General features: G+C 39.9%; 1 protein-coding gene across 1 annotated transcript; it reads right to left on the bottom strand.

The window, feature by feature from the left end:
- Nucleotides 1-219: 219 nt before the first annotated feature.
- zbtb40 (zinc finger and BTB domain containing 40) lies at nt 220-16762 on the bottom strand. The gene is made up of 11 exons (XM_084726242.1): nt 16571-16762; nt 15420-15862; nt 13655-13848; nt 11313-11529; nt 10804-11169; nt 9536-9742; nt 9104-9268; nt 8234-8448; nt 7986-8142; nt 3201-3439; nt 220-616 (listed from the first exon to the last, which is right to left on the bottom strand). Exons 1-11 carry the CDS (start codon nt 16720-16722, stop codon nt 401-403), a joined length of 2571 nt encoding a protein of 856 aa, XP_084582368.1. The 5' UTR covers nt 16723-16762; the 3' UTR covers nt 220-400.
- Between the last annotated feature and the right edge of the window lie 1637 nt (nt 16763-18399).

Raw genomic sequence — 18399 nt, 5'->3', positions numbered from 1 at the left:
CATGGCCAGACCTTAACCTTTAATTAAAAGCTACAGTCCACATTCCACCTCTCAGAGGCTGTTGCTGGGAAATGTAGTAACTGAAGGAACAGAGGAGGCAGCTGTAGGGAGGTCATGTTTGTTTTTCTGTCTTTGTGTTCAGTGTTTAACTTTGCAGAATTTTTCAGAGTGGATCTTTCAAGACAACCTGGGTTTCTGAGTATAAACTAAAGTGAAACACATAGTCAGCACATTTATTAAAACTGCAAAACAGCTCTAGCAGAGAAACATGGATGTACAACACGCAGCGTCCTCGTCTCTCAGTTCAGTCTGCGTTGTAGCAGAAACTGATCACAGCAGTCAATAAAACCATAAAGCATCTCAGTGTCCGCAGTGACCCTCCAGGGCTCACAGTTCATGGTTAAGAGTCCTGAGCGGGTGCTTTGTCCTCACAGATGAAGGTGACAGAGCTGTTGAGCAGGTCGTACATGTTGACCTCCACCACCTCCGCCGATGACTCGCCCTCTCTTCCACCTGCAAGAGCCACAAACACCTGCTGGGCGGCGGCCAGCTGAGCCTGCTCCTCCGAGATGATTGACTCCGTCCCCTCAGTGTCTGCTGCATCAGCTGAAATTACCTGAGTGGACAAATAAGTCATGTATTAAACATACTCATTCATTTTAGTTCAAACTTTTAATGTTTTTGCACTTTGGCCAAATTCCAATCAGTGGTGTCAAAGCAGAAGCCGTCTGAGGCTACACATCTGGAGTGACATCACTTAGGCCCTGTCCATACCTGTTATTAACGTGTCTGATGACACGTGGACAGCTCTGAGCACAGATGTAAACACACCCAGGACACATTTGAGATCAGGTCTCTCAGACCACATTCAGAAGCGGTCTGGGCTGCATGTGACCACATTGTTTCAACAGTGTGTATGCAAATATGTCCTGGGCCACACTGAAGGACTCAACTGACACTCTAAGTTCAACTGCTGTCTGATTTTCATTTAGTTCACTGTTTGGGCTCTCAAAGATAAGACGTCTGTGAACACTGACTCCCTTAAAAAAATCTCACAATTTTTAGAGAGTTGCTGAGTGGAGACAAACTTAATAAATGAAAACAAATTCTTAATAATTCATGACTTTTTATAAATTCAGCATTAGTTGCAGTAAGTCAGTGTTTCTCAAACTTTTTACACTGTGTACCAACCCACAAAAATCTTTTTTTCTGAAATACTCAGAGCAGCCTGTCTGACACCAACAACCATGATGCTCAGTTTGAACTTCAGCAGGTTGATCATGTCTTCATGCCTAAATGCATTGAGTTGCTGCCATGTGATTGGCTGATTAGATATTTGTGTTAATGAGCAGTTGAACAGGAGTACCTAATGTGGCCAATGAGTGTATTTTACAATGTTACGTTTTTAACAAATTAATTTCACTAAATTTAGGAAGACAACATTTTAATGACAATAACAATACTGTAGTCACCAATATAGGGTGGGCATGAACTATTTTGAAGAAATATCTAATTGCATTTAGTTTAACTGATATGATTTGCAATATTAGAGGATTTACATCATTATTCTCATTTTATTTTCATTAAAACAATTATGGTGTGTTACTTTTTCAGGGATCTGTGATGTGTTGGTCCGGACATCTCTGCAGAATCACAGTATTTTATTTAAAATGGTATTTTGACTCACATTTCACCTTTAACAAATATTACACATCCTGCCATTTAAAAATTGCAATAGACAATATTGTGATTTTGATAAAATCTGGATTCATTGTTCAGCTCTAATATACACTATATCTTTGTTCCCTGCAGAGAAAGTCCCCAGACTTCTTTAAAAAATTGCACAACTTTGTGCAAGTTTGTAAGAGAAACTTAATAAACTTTGTAAAATGCTGTCTATGACAAATTCTTAATTATGACGGCCTTCTGATAAATTTGACAAATGCTATACATGAAGTTAGTTCTCTCTTTGTGTAAAAAACATTGTGTCTGTTTGTCCCAGTGTGTTGGATCCTACTGTTGGTCCAGGTGTGACGTCCTCAGAGCTGTTCACTTGTGATCGACTCACCTGAGACACATGTTAATACCAGGTGTAACCAGGGCCTTACTGAGGCGTGGCCAGCTGTGTGAAAGTTTCAGCAGCGGTTTTCTGTTTGAGTCAGTAATGTAAGTGATATCACTTAAGAACACTGATCAGACTTCACTCAGCTCCCTCTAGAGACATTTGGATTATTTGCTTAGCTTCCTACATGACACTTCATACAACCATACTGCAAATAATACAAACTATCCCTTTAATGTATTAATAATGAAGTATTCACATAATAATAACGCAAAACAGAGAAAAGCAAAAAATAATCCAATAAATCTTCAATCATCAATTATTTACAGAGGTTAGTTCACCCCAAAATCAAAAGTATATATTTTTTTCCCTCTGGCCTGTGGTGCTATTTTATGAGAGTGAATAAATTTTATGTGAGTTGCAGAGTTTTGGAGATATCAGCTGTAGAGATGTCTGTCTTCTCTAATATAATGAGATTAGATGGCACTCAGCTTGTGGTGCTCAGAGCACTAAAAAATACATTTGAGAAACTCAACAGTGATGTCTCTTCCAGAAATCATGACCTAGTTACTCAAGATAATCCACAGACCATGTTGTGAGCAGCTTCATGCAGGAACTATTGTAGTAGAATCTGCCGGAACTACTTTCTGTCTAACTGAAAGGAAGAAGTTCCTACATGAAACTGCTCACAACATGGTCTGTGACTTATCTGGAGTAAGTGGGTCATGATTTTCGGAAAGACACACTGGTTTTGAATTTTTGAAATGTATTTTTTGTGCTTTGAGCACAAGCTGAGCACCATTTAGTTTCATTATATTAGAGAGAAGGCAGACATCTCTACAGCTGATATCTCCAAAACTCTGCAACTCACACCAAAACTATCGAGATAGAAAAGCAGCACTACAGGCCAGGGGAAAAATGTGTATTTTCGATTTTGGGGTGAACTGTCCACCTGTCCAACTGTCTACTGATCCATTTCTCAGTTAATCAGCTAGTTGTTTCAGTTCTACCAATCATCTACAATGAACTATATTCTCAGTATGTAAGAGCTGCAGGCTGAGATGAGGAGTGTGCAGGACTCCTGCAGGACTCCTGTATATTTCCTATCTGACTTGCATTCAGCAGCAGAGCTTCTTACCGTGTGGGAGGTGGAGGCCTGCTCCTCTGTGGCCTCCTGCTCCTCCTGGGCCTCCATGTGGCAGGAGAGCAGGTGCTCCTGCAGCTCCATCTGGGAGGCGCAGACCAGGGAGCAGAGCGGGCAGCTGACCGCTTCACTGCTCTGGCTCACGTGCTGGCTGCTGATGTGCTCCTGCATCTCCTCCTCCCCCGCCAACACCGCCGGGCAGTAAGGACACCGCACTGCTGACGCTGCAGAGCCTGGAGGACAGATGGACAGACAGATTCAGTACAGTCAGCAAATGTTGTTCATTCACTTATACCGCCTTAAGTCTCGACAATTACTGAACATGTAAAGACTTGTAGGATATGTTAAATTCTTCTTCTCTGTGCTGCTAGAAACACTCAGTCCTACACAGGCTGTCATACACTGTCTCCTTCATATGTTAAACAAATAGGAAATGTTTTACAAAGAATGCAAAAATGTACAGTCTTGGAAAGCTAAAATTCCCAGATGCTCAGGCACTGTGGCGGTCAGCTTAGCACTGGTGAACCCCTGGGCTGGCAGTACACTGGAGGAAACCCTGGATTATCATTGTATTTGTCAATGCAGAAAGATTCAAATGTCCTTGGAAGAGGTAAGAGCAGAAGTGGGGGACTCGAGACATGACCTGACTTGAGTCAGACTTAAGTCAGAAATTTGAAGACGTGAGACTTGCTTGACTAACACTTATTTAAGACTCGACTTGACTTTGACTTGGTATTTATGACTTGAGACTGATTTTAGTTTTGGGTTGGGTGATTTCTAGTGCGACACACAAACCTGGCAACATGTTAAGATGCAGCAGACTAGCAGAGGCAAATGCACAAGGGAGCTATGAGGGAGGGAGGACTCTGAAAACTTCAACAGCTTCATCTGTCACTACAAAACCTACAAAGAAAAGCACCTGATTGTGTCTTTTTAGCTCTTATAAGATGAAAAATTAGCTAGATGTCTAACCTTGAGTTTAAGTTCTGTTAGACTTGGTTTGTGATTTAACTGTAGAGACATTCAGAATTATAGAGCTGTTTTATCATTTCAGATCCCCACTGCTGTTAATTTAGAATGCTTGTTGCTGTTCGCCACAAAATGTGAAATATCAGTAAGATTACCTCAAACTTAGGGATCATCAGAATTTTAGTGTGACTTGATTTGTAACTTGTTTGTTCTGAGCAATGACCTGACTTGACTTGCTTGATTCTCACCACAGTAACTTGAGACCTGCTTTTGACTCTGGGTACCAGTTATAATCAAGAGGTTAACCTCAAAACAAACTTTACTGGATCCTCAGCTTTTTCTGTTGGGCTTATATCCAGACGGATATATCCAGTTACGGAAAAATATTCACAGACCAAGAACTGCTCAGTGGATGAGACAGATACTATCAGGCCTTCTGTTAAAAAGGATAACACACATATTATATTATGGAGGCTCTTCATCAATTATGTTCAGGATTTACATTTAACAGATGATCAAGTCGACAATGCAAAAATTTTTCTTCTAAATACTTGCTAGTACTATTTGCAATTAATTATTTGTAGAAATTACATTCTGTTAAAATAGGAGGAGCAACCTTGTTTTGAATTTGTTTGTGTTCGTAGCTGGGTGTTTTCGGTTGTGAACCTTGTTGCAGGACATTTAAGGACGTCATCTTGCACTTTGGAAAGCCCCAATTTACATTTTCTTGGTATTTTGTGAACTGAATGGCTGATCAATTGATCGAGAAAATAACTGACAGGATTGATGGACAAAGACAGTACTTGTCAGCTGCAGCTCTACTTTCTTTACGGGGTAGACAGAATTTCTCCAACAGCAGAATTCTTCTGTGTGCAATTAGGGAGGTGAAGGCAGTTACATAACTCTGAATATTTGTCATGATGTTATCTTCTGTTTAGAAGGCTCTGTAAGGAGATGGTGAAATTTGAATCTGTATTATTTCAGAAACTACACTGAAGAATGACTCCCACACTGCCTTCTGCTTTAAACACATTGCAGCCCTCTGGGAGTTACTTTTTTATATAAATGCAAAAGCAGACACTAGAAATGTGTTTTGTCTCTACAGTAAAATCCACATGGTGTGACACAGCAGTGATCAGCACGGACTCAACTTCTAGAGGATCACAGCTAAAAATAAAAATGCTGATACACTGAGCATCACGGCTGCTTTAAGTTCTGACTGAAAAGTCTCCGCTGTGTGGTGGCTCTGCAACAATAAAGTAACAAAAATCAGAGCGGACACACACAATGATCACTGTGATGGAAGCTGGAACTGTCCTTAAAACACAGGACTGTTGTGACGTAAAGACTATAATGAATGCTGAGATGTATTCAACTGACTTTAGCAATGAAACTGAACTCCTCACACAGATTTCATTTATTGAGTATTTACCATGTGTCTATGTTTTCAATGCCATGCTTCAAGATAACATAGGGTGATGTGGAAATGGCAGTAAAAATGGTCAGGAAAGTTCATTTATGTACAAATGAACTCTCCCAAGATTTACTGATTAACGTTCAACACTCAAGTTGGCTGCTGACTCAACAGGGACTATAAATCCTCTCTGTTCCTGGTTGCTACTAAGGGCCAGCCCACTTACTGGAATAATAAATTAGGTTTTATTACACTGGAGTCCTAATGATTGGGCTGACTGTTTTCCAGTTGTTGGTCAGACCCCATGGGTTTTGAGGGAAACAGTTTTTTTTTATTTTGAGAGCGTATTGCCCCACAATATGAATTAATAAATCTAGATTATATCTTTTAGTTTGTCTGTCACCTGTTGCATAATTGCAATATCACACTCAAGGGTGAGCTTTAATGTAAGAACAAACACCTTGGTCCTGTCTGCATCACTGCTCTGTTAATAATCACATTAGAGCTCACCCTCCAGTGTCATACTACTTATTTGGTTGATCTCTGATTTCTACTTAACATTAATTTGATGTCCTGTCCTGTGCAGCCACCCAGCTTAGACCCACAGCCCCCTGACATAATAACTAGACATTATCTGTTCTCTTTGATTCATTAAGTTAAGCTTTATAAAAGTTCAAAACAGAAACATTGTTGCTCTCTAAAAATTGTGGAAGATAACAGTGAATAATCACAATGGGACTGTTGGAACGACAGAGATCTGATATTAATTAATCAAATTATTGATCAGTTCTTCATCTCTCCTCACATATCATACCAACCCCAGGAGTTGTCCAACCCTTGCTCATTATTACTCACATTGTCCTCTATTATTTTGCTCTTCACATGGCTTTACGATCATTCATGTCACTGGTGTTTTAAAGGGACAGTTCACCCAAAAATCAAAAGTATATATTTTCCCCCAGGCCTGTAGTGCTGTCAATCCATCTAGATAGTTTTGGTGTGAGTTGCAGAGTTTGAGATATCAGCTTTAATTTTTTTTAATCGAGCTGGATAAACAGCACTAGCAACCAGGGGAGAAATATGTACAGTATCTCACAAAAGTGAGTACACTCCTCACATTTATACAAATATTTAATTATAGCTTTTCATGGGACATCACTGAAGAAATGACACTTTGATACAATGTAAAGTAGTCAGTGTACAGCTTGTATAACAGTGTAAATTTACTGTCCCCTCAAAATAACTCACAGACACACAAACAGACATTAATGTCTAAACTGCTGGCAACAAAAATGAGTACACTCCTAGGTGAAAATGTCCAAATCGGGCCCAAAGTGTCAATATTTTGTGGCCACCATTATTTTCCAGCACTGCCTTAACCCTCTTGGGTGTGAAATGAACTGTAGGAGCTACAGTGCTGGCAGCACTCATGCAGCCCCAGACCGTGACACTCCCACCACCATGCTTGACTGTAGGCAAGACACACTTGTCTTTGTACTCCTCACCTGGTTGTTGCCACATACACTTGACACCATCTGAACCAAATAAGTTTATCTTGGTCTCATCAGACCACAGGACATGGTTCCAGTAATCCACGTCCTTAGTCTGCTCGTCTTTAGCAAACTGTTGGCGGGCTTTCGTGCATCATCTTTAGAAGAGGCTTCCTTCTGGGACGACAGCCATGCAGACAAATATGATGCAGTGTGTGGTGTATGGTCTGAGCACTGACAGGCTTCAGGTTTCAGGGTGGCAATCTTCTTATAGCCTAGGCCATCTTTATGTAGAGCAACAATTCTTTTTTTCAGATCCTCAGAGAGTTCTTTGCCATGAGGTGCCATGTTGAACTTCCAGTGACCAGTATGAGAGAGTGTGAGAGCGATAACACCAAATTTAACACACCTGCTCCTCATTCATACCTGAGACCTTGTAACACTAATGAGTCACATGACACTGGGGAGGGAAAATGGCTAATTGAGCCCAATTTGGACATTTTCACCTAGGGGTGTACTCACTTTTGTTGCCAGCAGTTTAGACATTAATGGCTGTGTGTTGAGTTATTTTGAGGGGACAGTAAATTTATACTGTTATACAAGCTTTACACTGACTACTTTACATTGTATCAAAGTGTCATTTCTTCAGTGTTGTCCCATGAAAAGATATAATTAAATATTTGCATAAATGTGAAGGGTGTACTCACTTTTGTGTGATACTGTATTTTTGATTTTGGGTTTAACTGTCCCTTTAAATAGTTACATCTACAGGACAATTCTGAAACATAGCTTGAAGTTGAGATGTAGCAAAAGATTTCTCTGATTTATTTTGGGGCCATATTTGCCCTGTATGTCACTGCACTGTGACCCTGTGTCAGACCTCCTGTCAGGCCTGTGCCGTCTCACCTTGGTGCTCAGCAGCCTGATGTTTGGCCACGCTGACGGCACTGGGAAAGAACTTGAAGCAGACGTCACACTGGACCAGGGTCTTGAGCTGCCCAGTGTGGTTAGCAAACACATCCGGGTGGTTGGTCCTGTTGTGGTACCACAGACCTGACAGTTGCTATAGCAACAGAAGAAAACACACATATAAGATACAGCACACACTACAGAGCATCACCTCAGAGCTGTGAGGTTGAAGCAGCTCATCCCACCTGGTAAGACTTGTTGCAGAGGTCACAGCTGAAGGGCTTGGTTCCAGTGTGTGTTCCCTTGTGTTTGTCCAGCAGGGCGGCGCTGGTGAACACCTTGTTGCAGGTGGGACACTTGTGGAACTCTTTCGGGTGGAACTCCTGGATGTGCTGCCGATGCTCCTCCAACGAGGGGAAGCTGAGACAACATTTCTGACAGTCATGAGGCTCCGACAAGTCTGACAAGGAGCAAATACATCAGGATTACATCATTATGTCAACCTGCTGTTTCTATTAATGTTTAAGTAAATATAAAATATGAAATGTTATGTGAAAATTTAAGATGATCAGAGTTTCAAGGATTTTGATCACATCAGCGAGAACAGTTTAATTCATATGGACGGGGATGAGGTGAAGTGAAATTCTGACCTTAATGTCAGAATTCTGAGAATAATGTCAGAATTTGGACTTTATTCTCAAAATTCTGTCTTTAAACTAAGAATTTTACATTTATTCTTACAATGCTGACTTAATTCTCAGAATTCTGACATTAAAACTCAGAATAATCACTTTAAACTAAGAATTCTAGCTTTAAAATTCAGAATTTTGACTTTATTCTCAGAATTCAGACTTGATTCTTGGAATTCTGACTTTAAACCTCAGACTTCTCACGCTAAACTAAAATTCTACGTTATTAATACTCAAAATTCTGACTTTAAACCTCAGACTTCTCCCTTTTAACTAAGAAGTCTATCTTTAAACGTCTTGCTGTCTTCTGTAAGTGATGCCACAGTAAATGATGCACACTTATAAATTTCCCTTACAATGCAGAGAGGTAGCACCTGAATGAATGTGGGTGTGTGAGTGTGTGTGTGTGTGTGTGTGTGTTCTCACTGTGGAAGGTGTGCAGGTGGACGGTGAGTCCGCTGGCCTGACTGTATCCTTTGCCACATTCTCGACACACATACGGCCGGTCACCAGTGTGTGTTCGCACGTGACGCGTCAGTTCTATGGACTGAGCGAAGACAGCCTTACAGTACTGACACACATACATCTTCCCTAAGAACAAAAACACAGAGTGAATGATGAACAAAGTGGTCAGCCACAACTGCCCACGACCTGGAGAGAACTCTGCTGGTGAGCAACACCACCATCATAAGATTTTTCACGCTCTCAGGTAAAGAAAACACAACATACTTCTTACACACTGAGCCTTTAAGCTCGTTTTAGTTTAAATAAAAAAGATGGTCAGCAGCAGAATACGCTCTGAGATCACCAACACGTCCATAAACAACAAAACATTTTCTTTGCGTGTGTGCGCGTTACCCTCAGAGTGTTTCTTCTTGGTGTGGTATGCGAGTGCAGCCGCCACACTGAAGCTCATGTCACAGTGTTTGCAGTGGTACGGTTTCTCCCCCGTGTGCAGCCTCATGTGATTCTTCAGGGACGAGTTGGCGCCGAACTTGGCGCCACAGTCCTCGCAAGCAAACGGTTTCTCTTCAAAGTGCTCAGTGCGTTTGTGATAAATCATGCCTGAAATGTGACAAGAGGAAGCACGAACATTACACACTACAAATTGAAAATACATTTGTAAAATGACGCATTACTTTGTTTTGAAGTACAGGACCTTATACCATTACCATATTGGCCAAAAAATAAGACTTTTTTCCTTGAAAATATCTATGAAAAAGTGGAAGTTTAAAAACAAATGGGATTTCAAAGAATGGTACAGGTATTGTGACTTTTAGCTGAAGTGCACCAATATGCATATGTGAGAATTTGGATGATTAACTTAGTGGATAAATAACCTCTTTGCCCCTTGTGTTTTACTTTGCGTCCACATTATACACTGTTTAAAAAGAAAAGTGGAGTTGGACTCATCGTAAATGCCTTTGCACCATTCACCTTGGACCATACACTATAGATTGTCTTAACAGGGCCATATTTATGATAATATGTTAAAAGCCATAGAAGAATCATTCTGACTGCTCCAAGAACCTTGTTGCTTTGGAAGTACTGTAATTTATAATGGTCATACCAATAAAACCCCTTTGGGTTGATAAAAAAAGATAAATAGAAAATAGATTCAGCTACAAGTGAAAACATACGGAGACAAGCTGGGGGCAGGGCTTCATGTACATTATGCTTTGATAGAATTTTTTCATGTTCCACTTTATGATAGAGATGGGGAGTTAGAGCTATACAGGCTGCCTTCTACACCTGTATATAAATATGAATGGATACTACAAGTCAGCTGGTTGCTAGGCAGCCACTGAAGCATCAATGAAGTAGTTGATGTCAATGAGTTATGCCTGAGCCAGCTCCATGCTTATATAATAACTTGTAAGTAGTTTGGACGCAACATAAAACCTAAAGCTAACACACTGCTGCTAACAATTCAGCGCTGGTTTCTCTTTGGCTGTTGTGTTTGATGATGTGTCAGCTGAAACAGTCTGTAGGAGGCAAAATCTTTTCAGCTGTGCGTTCTGGAAATAGTTTAGTTTAAGCTTGATGTTGTGAAATTCTAAACACGACACCAGCAAGAGTGTTGTACACAAACATACAGAAGCTGTTCCAGACCAGCCGATTCTCACCTGATGGGTGAGCAAAAGTTCTTCCACAGAGGTCACAGGCCACCTTCTTCTTCACCCGTGTTGTGTTGCGGTGAGCCTCGGTCTGGTGGCGCTGCAGGGCGCGTTGGTTGGGCAGCTTGGCGGGGCACTGCGGGCACTGCTCCTTATACTCCTGAGACATGGAGCAGCGCTTCACGTGGGCCAGCATGCGACACTTGTAGGCGAAACCCTTCTTACACCAGCGGCAGGAGTAGGGCCTGGAGGGGGACGGGGACGAAGAGTCTGTTGCATTCAGGGATTTCTCATCCTCTTCTGTTTCCTCCTTAGTTTCCTCCTCTTCTTCCTCCTGCTGCTTTTCTTCCCCTCTGCTGCCGTTCTGCTTTTCAACTGAAAAAGATGGAAAAACAGCCAGATGTGAACATGATAGCAGATTATTGAATATAAATGTGTTTAAAACTGTTAAAGTTGACATTTGGAGGTGCATTTTTAAAGATCAGAGAGGACATTCACTCACACAAACACTTCTTTACCTGCAGTTTGGTTTCCCTCTGACTCTTCCTGCGTGTTTTCCTCCTCCTCCTCCAGCAGAGGGAGCAGTGACGTGGGGAAGGAGGACGGAGCTTTCTGTTGAACAGTCCGGAGCAGCGTGAGGAGCGCTGTCTCACTGAGCTGTCCCTCCTTCACTCTGTTCACCAGCTTCTCCAGCGCTGAGCTGGGATCTGCCTCCTCACAGCACTCACACACAACCTGCAGGAGCAGAAATGGACCATTATTTACCAGGCCGTTACATGAAAAAAGTGCTTCTATTATAGTCAGGCCTTTGTCCCTAATTTGTTTTATTTACTTCAAATTGTTTTACTGAGTTTTCAGTAGGGTGGGGGAAAAGTAGCAAAGTGAATAAAATTATAAAACAACAGAAAAAAGTAACAGAGGAGCACATTGTATATGTGCCGCACATTTAACCAGTATCCTACACATCTTACATACTTTGCACATGAATTACTTTGTACTTGTACTGGTAATAGGAGACACAGGTAATACAGATGAAAGGAAAGAGCAAAAAGAGGGCGGGGGAAAGGTAGGGGGGAGATGTGATGGACTGTTAATTTAAGTAGGTGTCTGCACCGAATATGTTTTCATAATAGTCTGAAAAGGGCTCTTTGAATCTTTTCAGAGAGCCCTGAACTTTACATTTGATTTTTTGTAGTTTGAGACATGACATTAACTCAAGTATCCAGTGTGGCTGAGATGGAGGGGTGGGAGATTTCCATCTAAAATGAATTAGCCTGTGGGCTGGTAATGTTGAGAACGCCATTAGGTCTGATTGATTCATGCTCCATAATATGTGATAATGGGGTCTGGATTAACCTTTCTTCCACATATGTATTCCTAATTTTAACTGTTTTATAAGAATATTTATCATAGTTTAGTATGAAGCTTCTCTGTTTTCTGATCTGCTCTTGTTTTTAATTCATTTCTTTTTATCTGTTATTAATGAATTCAGTATATTGTACTATTCCATCAGCACAACAGAGTCATGTCATCCTCACCACTCTGCTGCTCTGTTTCACCTACAGAAATAGTTTTCTTTTCAACTTGCTTCTACTTTTCTGTTTCATCATTAAGTGTTAAGCTACTGTAAATTAAACACAATAAATCCAGCTCATATTTCAAATTAAAAGGCTTATAAACCCATGATCTTGCCTTTCCCTGGTAGACTTTTAATTTGAAACACCTGCAGGCAGGGTATGTACATTACACTGAATTCATTATATGAGTCATTACAATACAGGCAACCTGCTTCAAATGCCTTCACTTGTTTTAAACAGCAGATTATATTTGAGAATTTACAGCATGCAAAGTTAAATGACACTATGAAGGTTATTCTGCTGTTTGCACAGGAGACATGTAGACAGATATGTATTAATTCTGTCTAACACTGTGCCACATGATTCTTTCCATCCACTGACCCATCTATAAAAATGAAAATATGTTATAGAGTACTTAAAAACACCCAACAAAGAGCAGTTTTTATCTAGAACACCAGAGAGCTATACAGGATTATATTTTGTCTACATATTTGGGCTGCAACAATTAATTGAATAATTTCTTATTAATTGATTATTAAATAAATTGCCAAATATTTTGATAACCGATTAATCAGTTTGAGTAATTCTTTAAAAAAAGTCAAAAGTCTCAGATTCCAGCTTCTTAAATGTTGATATTTGACAGACATTTGCCACAGAAGAGTAAAAAAGCCAAATGACATTTGGTTTCTCTCCTCCTCTTTGACAGTAAACTGAATATCTGTGGCTTGTGAGTAACACAAGACATTCAACGACGTTATCTTATAAACCAAACAACTATTAATCATCAACTGTGAAATCAACTATGAAAACAATCATTAGTTGCAGCCCTACTTTATATCTTTAAAGGTTTTTTGCATCCACTGAAAGACTGCAAAAAATGTTTTCCTTACAACATTAATGCATTAAGTGCAAGTGAAAAACACAACATTGAACCTGACAATAAAAAAAATATTAAAGTTAACCAGTTTGAACATTAGGTGTCATGTCTTTGTACTGCTTTCAATTGAATATTGGTCGCAGAGATTTTGCAAATCATCTTAAGTTTTTCTGGAATCTGAGGTTATATGAGCAGGTCACTCTTTTGTCTGTTGAGGACAGTGATAAACAGTCCAGCCAATGGTTTTACACTGTTCCACTGATGATCAACAGGCGGCGACAACATGCACAGTTAATCCAGCAAGGAACCGGAAAAGACACAGAAGAAGTAAAGTGCTTTATATACTTTTGTTAGACCTTAACGATACATACAATGTGGACTTTGAGACTGGGACAACCTGTCCTACCTGTCTCTCTTGTTCCTCCAGGCTGCTCTGTGCTGCCTGGCTCAGCAGCTCCAGGACAGAGGACATGCTGCTGAGGAGCTCCACGACCTGAGAGGAATGTTCCAGAACACCGGCAGCTGGTCTGCTGGATTCTTTGGCTGCTGTCGTGTTGTTTTCTTCCTCTACACTCTCAGAGGATCTGGCTTTTTCAGGCTCTGTGGACACACACATGAACACATGCAGTGTAGAACACGTCAGGACAGTCTACGGGTTGTTGTGTTGTATATTGTGGGGTTGCTGCATTGCCTTTTCTTGCCAAACTCCTCAAGCGAACTGTAGCCAGTCAGCTCCAGGTACACATACAGAAAGAGTGCAGTTTCCCACCATACTGATCCTGTTAGATCTCACTGCTGCTTTCAATGCTGTCAAAATCTTCTGCTGAACGGATTGGTTGGTGTCACTGGTGCTCTATGATCCTGGCTCAAGTCCTACTTCACACAAGCAGCTTCAGGTCTCCCACATCACCCTTTTCCCATGGTGTCCCACAGGGCTCAGTTCTTAGACCTTCCTTATCCATCATTTACATGTTCTTCTTTAGACCGATCATCCCCAGAGACTGGGTCATGACCCACTGGAGATTTTATTTGGGTTGCCAAATAAATAAGAGACTATGAAAGAAATTAAGCAAATAAGATTTATATCTGTAGTACACCATTTTATAAAGCATTTAAATAGCATGTATTGTTTTACTGATGAGAGGAAAAAACAAGAGCCTGTTTATTCAGTCTAAATGCACTTATTTTGTCTATTTTATGAAGGAGTCTAAAATGTTATATATTGTTTTATTGACAATGAGAAGGCCTGTTAACTCAGCCTAAATGGATTTATTTCTCATTTATAACGTATTAAGATGAACGCAAAAATATTTTCATTGCTGATTAATCTATTGATTATTTTCTGGACAAATCGATTTGTTGTTTGGTCCATAAAATGGCAAAAATAGTGACAAATGTCAATCAGTGTTTCCCAAAAGTCCAAGCTCAAAGTCTTCAAATGTCTTGTTTTGTCCACTATCGAAAGATATTCAGTTTACTGCCAGAGAGGAGTAAAGAAAATATTCACATTTAGAAGCTGGAATCAGATAATCTTGACTTTTTTTTTTCTTTAAAGAGTTACTCAAAACAATTATTCAATTATCAAAAAAGTTGGTGATTCATTTATTAATCAATTCATAATTGATAATTAATCAATTCATAACTGATTAATCATTGCAGCACTAGTCAAAATAGTATAAGATGATGCAGAAATGGCAGCAAAACTGGTCAAAATATTTATTTTGACCAGTTTTTACTGTAACACTTCCCAAGATGTATAAATAAGGTCTGTTGTGAATTGGGTGGCGATGGTTTGTCATTTTTAAAAAATGGTTCCCCAAGGAAAAAAGTTTGGGAAACACTGATTTGGACAAATAATTCACCAGCACAGCTTGAATATTCACTGCTATACCAATGACACTCAACTCCATATCCACACTGAGCCCTGAGACCACCATCTAGTCTGATCAACTGCTTCAATGATATCAGTACCTGGATGCACCACTTTTATATCATTATTGTGTCATTGTCTTTAATATGTATTGACTGTCTAATCTATTGTAAAGTGCTCTTGGGTGTCTTGACAGGTGCTTATAAATATGGCTTGGATGTTATAAAGTGGTAACTAGTATTTAGTCCTCAACATGTTTCTGAGCTCCAGGCCTTTGACTTGGTAAACAGCTGGAACTGACCTGAGGACTCAGAGAGCTCCATACAGGCTCTTTTACATGCTGGTTCCTCTGTGTCCTCACTGTCTCCTGGACAGTTGTCCTTCTTCAGTTCAGTCACTTGCTCTGTGTTCTCTGCGGTCGAGTCGTCCTTGGTGGGTGAAGCTGAACCTTGGGGGTTCCTGTTCTGGGCTTTGTTGATCACAGCAACATTTGGAACATGTGGAGTCTGTGCAGAGAGGACTGTGATTGGCGGCTGCTGGTTCACGAGGCTGGTGAGGACGTTTTTGAAGCCGACGGCCACGTCGAACATCTGCAGGCTGTCCGCTGCGGCGACGATGCGGCTCACGTTGTGTTTGCCCAGAGGCAGCTTGCCGGTGTAGACCATGTCCAGCAGACAGCCAAACTCCTGAGAGGACACCATGGCCGTGTCGATGGAGATGGTGTCAGAGCCGTCCAGCAGAGACCTGGCAGAGATGAAGGCCATTTTAGTCCATTTAACAAAAGTCTTAGCTTCAGAAGTGATTATAAGTCATCTTTTCTTACCAATCAGTCTTTATAGTGCCATGATTAATATGAATCTTAAATGGCAGATGACCTGCCCACATACGAGGGCTGCACAATTAATCAAAATTTTATTGAAATTGCATTTTGACTTTCAACAATTTTCAAATTGCAGGAGGCGCAATATTTGTTAAAGGCAAAATGTGTGTCAAAAAAAATGAATGAATGTGGTGAGGCAGAGATGTCCTGTCCTACACATCAGACAGAACAGACTTAAAAAATCTTCATTTGATACAGATTCCTGCAAAATATCACACCACAGTCATGTTTTTCAATCAAAATAAGAATAATGAAGTAAAAATTATCACTACCTCTTATCTTGCTAATCATATCGCAACTGCAATATCAGTCAAAATATTTGCAATTAGATATTTTTTTTGTTCAGCCGTACCACATACTGCAGTTGGCAAAGGCAAAATATTAGTAACAGCTCTAATAAACTGCATGGAAGAAAATGTCTTTTAGGCATGAAACATGAATTCATGTTAGACTTGAAAGTTGGAGTTGAGTGCTGTGAAACTTGACCTGACATTTAAAAACAAAAATATTCAAATAAACACAAAAAAATTGGTTACTGGCAACATTCTGAAACAATAACAAATGTAAAAGACCTGAAGAGCATGCTGGAGGCAGCCAGCACCAGTTTGTGTGCGCGGTGGGGGCTGTCTCCCACCAGGATGGTGCAGTCACAGTAGTGGCCCTCCTTCCTCAGGGCCCACAGCTGCTGCATCAGCTGGCTGCTGTAGTTGGGTAGCTCCATCATTTTGTTTGACGGCCCAGAGGGGGAGAAGGATCCGTCCGTTCTCTCTTGTAAGAAGAGAACATCATGTCAGTTTTAAGGGGAAGAAAAATGTACAGCATCGAAGCAAATATAGCCCATTGATGTTCCAGACTATATATACCAAGTTTAAATTTGCAGCTCTCACATCATTTTCAAAAAAATGGAAATGTGTTTAGTTGGCATTAGAGCTGCACATCTAATTCCAATATTATCAAAATCACAGTATGGCCAAGTGCAATATCTAAATCACAGAACCAGAGCCAAACTGCAAATTTTTGAAAATGGAGGAGAAAACAGCATTAGAACAAAGGACCGTAGAGCTGCAGAGATGCTCTGATCTAAAAATCTTTTTCTCAAGATAATAACATTCTTGTTTGGTTCAGACCCCAACAAACATCACATCATTGCAATTTTCTTTTCAGTAAAAATTTAAATTGTGATGCAAAAATGATCAGAAAATTCCCAGTAATCAGATCACACATCACAATGACATTTTTCTCAGAGCAAAGGAAGACAAATTGCAGCAATGAATCATGCACACTGTTCATGATGTGCTCATGTTTTGCAAAGGTCAAAGGTTACACAGCTTATTTCTATGCAATAAATGCAGTTTATATATTTCATGCTCTCCTTGTGATCACTTTGTTTGAAGTCTTGAATACACAGAATGAACAAAACTTTGAATGCAAACACAAATGGCAGACCGCCTGCTGCACCATCTGACTGAAGCCAACAACATCAAAATGACATCTCACACACCGCGTCTGTTTAAGGTTTTTTCAATATGTACCAACAAACATTTCTAGATTTCTATCTGCTAGTGAAATGGTTCACATCTAACACATATACACTCCATATTAGGGCTGGGTGATATGGACACTATCAAATATCACAATATTTTTGACCAAATGATATGGATATTTATTGATATTAAAAGAATATTGTAGAAATGGCTAGTGGCTAGTGATTTCACAATCATCATTTTTGATAAATAATCATCAGTAATGTGGATATGATGACTAAGTGGGTAAAGGCAAATAATAGAACAGATAGAACAGTCTGTGAGTTCAGAAAATGACATCACTTTACAGTGATGTAGCCTTTAAAACCAGGAAAAGACAACACTTCTGCCATATCATGACATCCAATATCTATATCTCATATCATGATATTGATATTATCAAGCTATGAGAGATTTATTTGTCATTGTACAACAGGGCTGTATAGGGAGATTTTGATGTAGTTCCCTCTTTGCTACTTATAAAAAAAACGACATAGAAAATTATATACAGTAGACTGGCTGACAGGGCTCAACACTAAGGATTGCCTGCTGGCCCGGGACGAGTAAAATGTCATGTTGGGTTAGTAAATCTGGCAACTCACTTGCCCAAACACAAGAGGTGAAAAAGAATCAAACTATTTTGATAACTGATTAATCATTAAAGTAATTTTAATGCAAAATGGCTGTTTTCAGCCTCTCAAATATGGAGATTTCTCTCTGTTTATTAATATATTAAACTGAACAAGACATTTAAAGACATCACCTTAGACTTAAAAAAAAAACTGGGATGGTCATAGTTCACTATTTTTCTAGACTTTCTCGACCAAATGATTGATTGATTAATCTGGACAATATATGGGCATATATTAAGCAATACT

Source organism: Lutjanus erythropterus, chromosome 2, assembly GCF_056507025.1.
Source record: "Lutjanus erythropterus isolate fLutEry1 chromosome 2, fLutEry1.hap2, whole genome shotgun sequence".
Classification (NCBI taxonomy): Eukaryota; Metazoa; Chordata; class Actinopteri; order Lutjaniformes; family Lutjanidae; genus Lutjanus; species Lutjanus erythropterus.
This window is presented reverse-complemented; position numbering and strand designations above follow the sequence as displayed.